At 40.2% G+C, this 2,166-nt stretch overlaps 1 protein-coding gene across 1 annotated transcript; it reads left to right on the top strand.

The window, feature by feature from the left end:
- The first annotated feature begins 1,017 nt into the window (after positions 1-1,017).
- On the top strand, positions 1,018-1,963 carry LOC141707951 (early nodulin-like protein 2). Its single transcript, XM_074511405.1, has 2 exons — positions 1,018-1,244; positions 1,338-1,963. The coding sequence occupies exons 1-2, from the start codon at positions 1,082-1,084 to the stop codon at positions 1,859-1,861; spliced, it is 687 nt and encodes a 228-aa protein (XP_074367506.1). The 5' UTR covers positions 1,018-1,081; the 3' UTR covers positions 1,862-1,963.
- The last annotated feature ends 203 nt before the right edge of the window (positions 1,964-2,166 follow it).

The raw sequence follows: 2,166 nt of genomic DNA, 5'->3' as shown, positions 1-2,166 counted from the left end.
TGGTCACAACAGTTGAATACTCATACCCAACGGGTCGAGAATTCATAGGTGTATGTAGCTGTTGAAGTCGGGAATTCATCCCATGAGGAGTTGGGGGAATCGTCCCTTGTGGATGAGGTTCAGTTGCCCCTACCTGGGCTCCTCCTTGGGTGGTGGCATTGGTCGAATGCGGAGGTATCTTCACCGTTGACGAAATTGTTTTGGTCGTCCCAGCTGGTGTTCCTTCAGGGGCGTTGTTTCCACTCCGTGTTCTCGCCATGGTTGTTGTTATGTTTTCCCACAGACGGCGCCAAATGTTATGGATTGAAAACTAGGGTATATTAATTGCTATACTTATTACTAGGGTTCGTGAGCTTCGAGACTCGATTTGACTGCTCTTTTGTCTCGTGACTCGATCTGCCTTAACAAGATGCCTACGTACCTTGTTGATTGCCAAAGATCAGGTCAAAAAATGTAGTTCTGATTTGGTGGGGGTGAGACCCCTTGTATAGGTGTTGGGAGTTCTTGAATTGGATTAGAGTTGAGAGACTTGGTGGACAAGTCTCTGAATTAGAATGGACTTTGGAGTCCTAGAAAGTAGGAAACTGATTTCTTATCCTATAAGATCTCTGGGAGGCCAATCTCCAAGGAATTGTGTCCTTATTTGGACTTTATCATCCGCTGATTTATCCCTTATTAATTGATTACGAAATTAATTAATATTCAGAGTCTTAGGCCCTTTCTAATGGGCTTAACTGTCAGCCCAATTTTGATATAATTAATGCGATATTAATTACGCAATCATGATTTATTTTACTCCCTATCAGAATTGAAAAAGGAAGCGAGTGTACCGTTTAATATGTTCGCGCGTGTTGCGGGTAATAATATTCCCAATGCAAATTTAGCCTAAAACAACATTACAACGGTTGATATAACAATATTATAATAATAACGTAAAATAATGTATCTAACACCCAACGGTAACCTTAGTCCATCCCACCTCCCACTCTATAAATATGTCCATGTCTCCTGTTACATTTGTCTACTGATCTTTGTTTATTCTCATTCATAAACGCACGTACATTAATAATATAAACTAGAGATGGGGTTTTTATCAGTAATTATACTTTCTATCTTCTTGGCCGCTTCTTCAACAGACGCCAACAATTTCTTAGTTGGTGGTAAAAATGGTTGGACCACACACCCTTCCGAGGATTACAGAACATGGTCTGGCAGACTTAGATTTCTCATCAATGACACTCTTTGTAAGTTTTCGTGTTTTTAACTCAAATTTTATATTTTCTAAATATATGTTTTTGTACATGCTAACAAGATTATTGTATGGTTTGTGTATTTAGCATTCAAGTATTCAAAAGAAACAGACTCAGTTGTGGTGGTAAGTAAAGATGATTATGACAAATGTAACGCTGCAAACCCTATATCTAAATTGGATGGTGGTGATTCGACTTTCAACTTTGATCGTTCCGGACCTTTTTATTTTATTACATCAAATAAAACTAACTGCGATCAAGGTCAAAAGTTGGTCATTGTTGTCTTGGCACTCCGCAATAAATCTCCACCTACTCCACCAGCTTCTTCTCCGGCACCTGCAGCTGATCTAGCTCCGGTTCCTTTGCCGGAATCTCAAACTCCAGGGCCTTCCCCATCATCTGGATCTCTGGCACCGACGACGTCTGCTCCAGGGGCGAATGCACCAGGAACAAATGGTACACCCACTCCATTGAGTCCTGGGAATACTCCCTCGGATATCAGTTCCCCTCCGGGACCGTCCAAGTCATTTGCTCCGGCTGTTTCTCCGGCGGGGGTCGTGTCAGTACTTGTCCTGAGTGTGACTGTGGCTGCTTTTGTTACATTTACCTAGGTCAAGTTAATTAGCTGGAGTTGTCACTTTCTTTTCTGTTTTTCTACTTTATATATTTACATTTTTTATTTGGATTGAATATATTTGAATTTAGATTGTTGATATTTTTCGTAAGTGACAAATAGGGTCGCCTGAGCTAAGTAATGCGCTGGAGGTAAAAAAGAAATTACAAAAAATTGTTATAAAATGACGTGTTACAGGAATTTGACAGTATCCGATGAAACTGGATGGATATATCAACACATGCACGCACAGAGAGTAACACGTATAAAACTGGAAAAACAAAATTTATTTTTTCTAAGGCC

This window comes from Apium graveolens, chromosome 2 (assembly GCF_009905375.1).
Source record: "Apium graveolens cultivar Ventura chromosome 2, ASM990537v1, whole genome shotgun sequence".
In the NCBI taxonomy this organism is placed as follows: Eukaryota; Viridiplantae; Streptophyta; class Magnoliopsida; order Apiales; family Apiaceae; genus Apium; species Apium graveolens.
The sequence above is the reverse complement of the archived record's forward strand: the minus strand, read 5'-3'. Positions and strand labels throughout refer to the sequence as shown.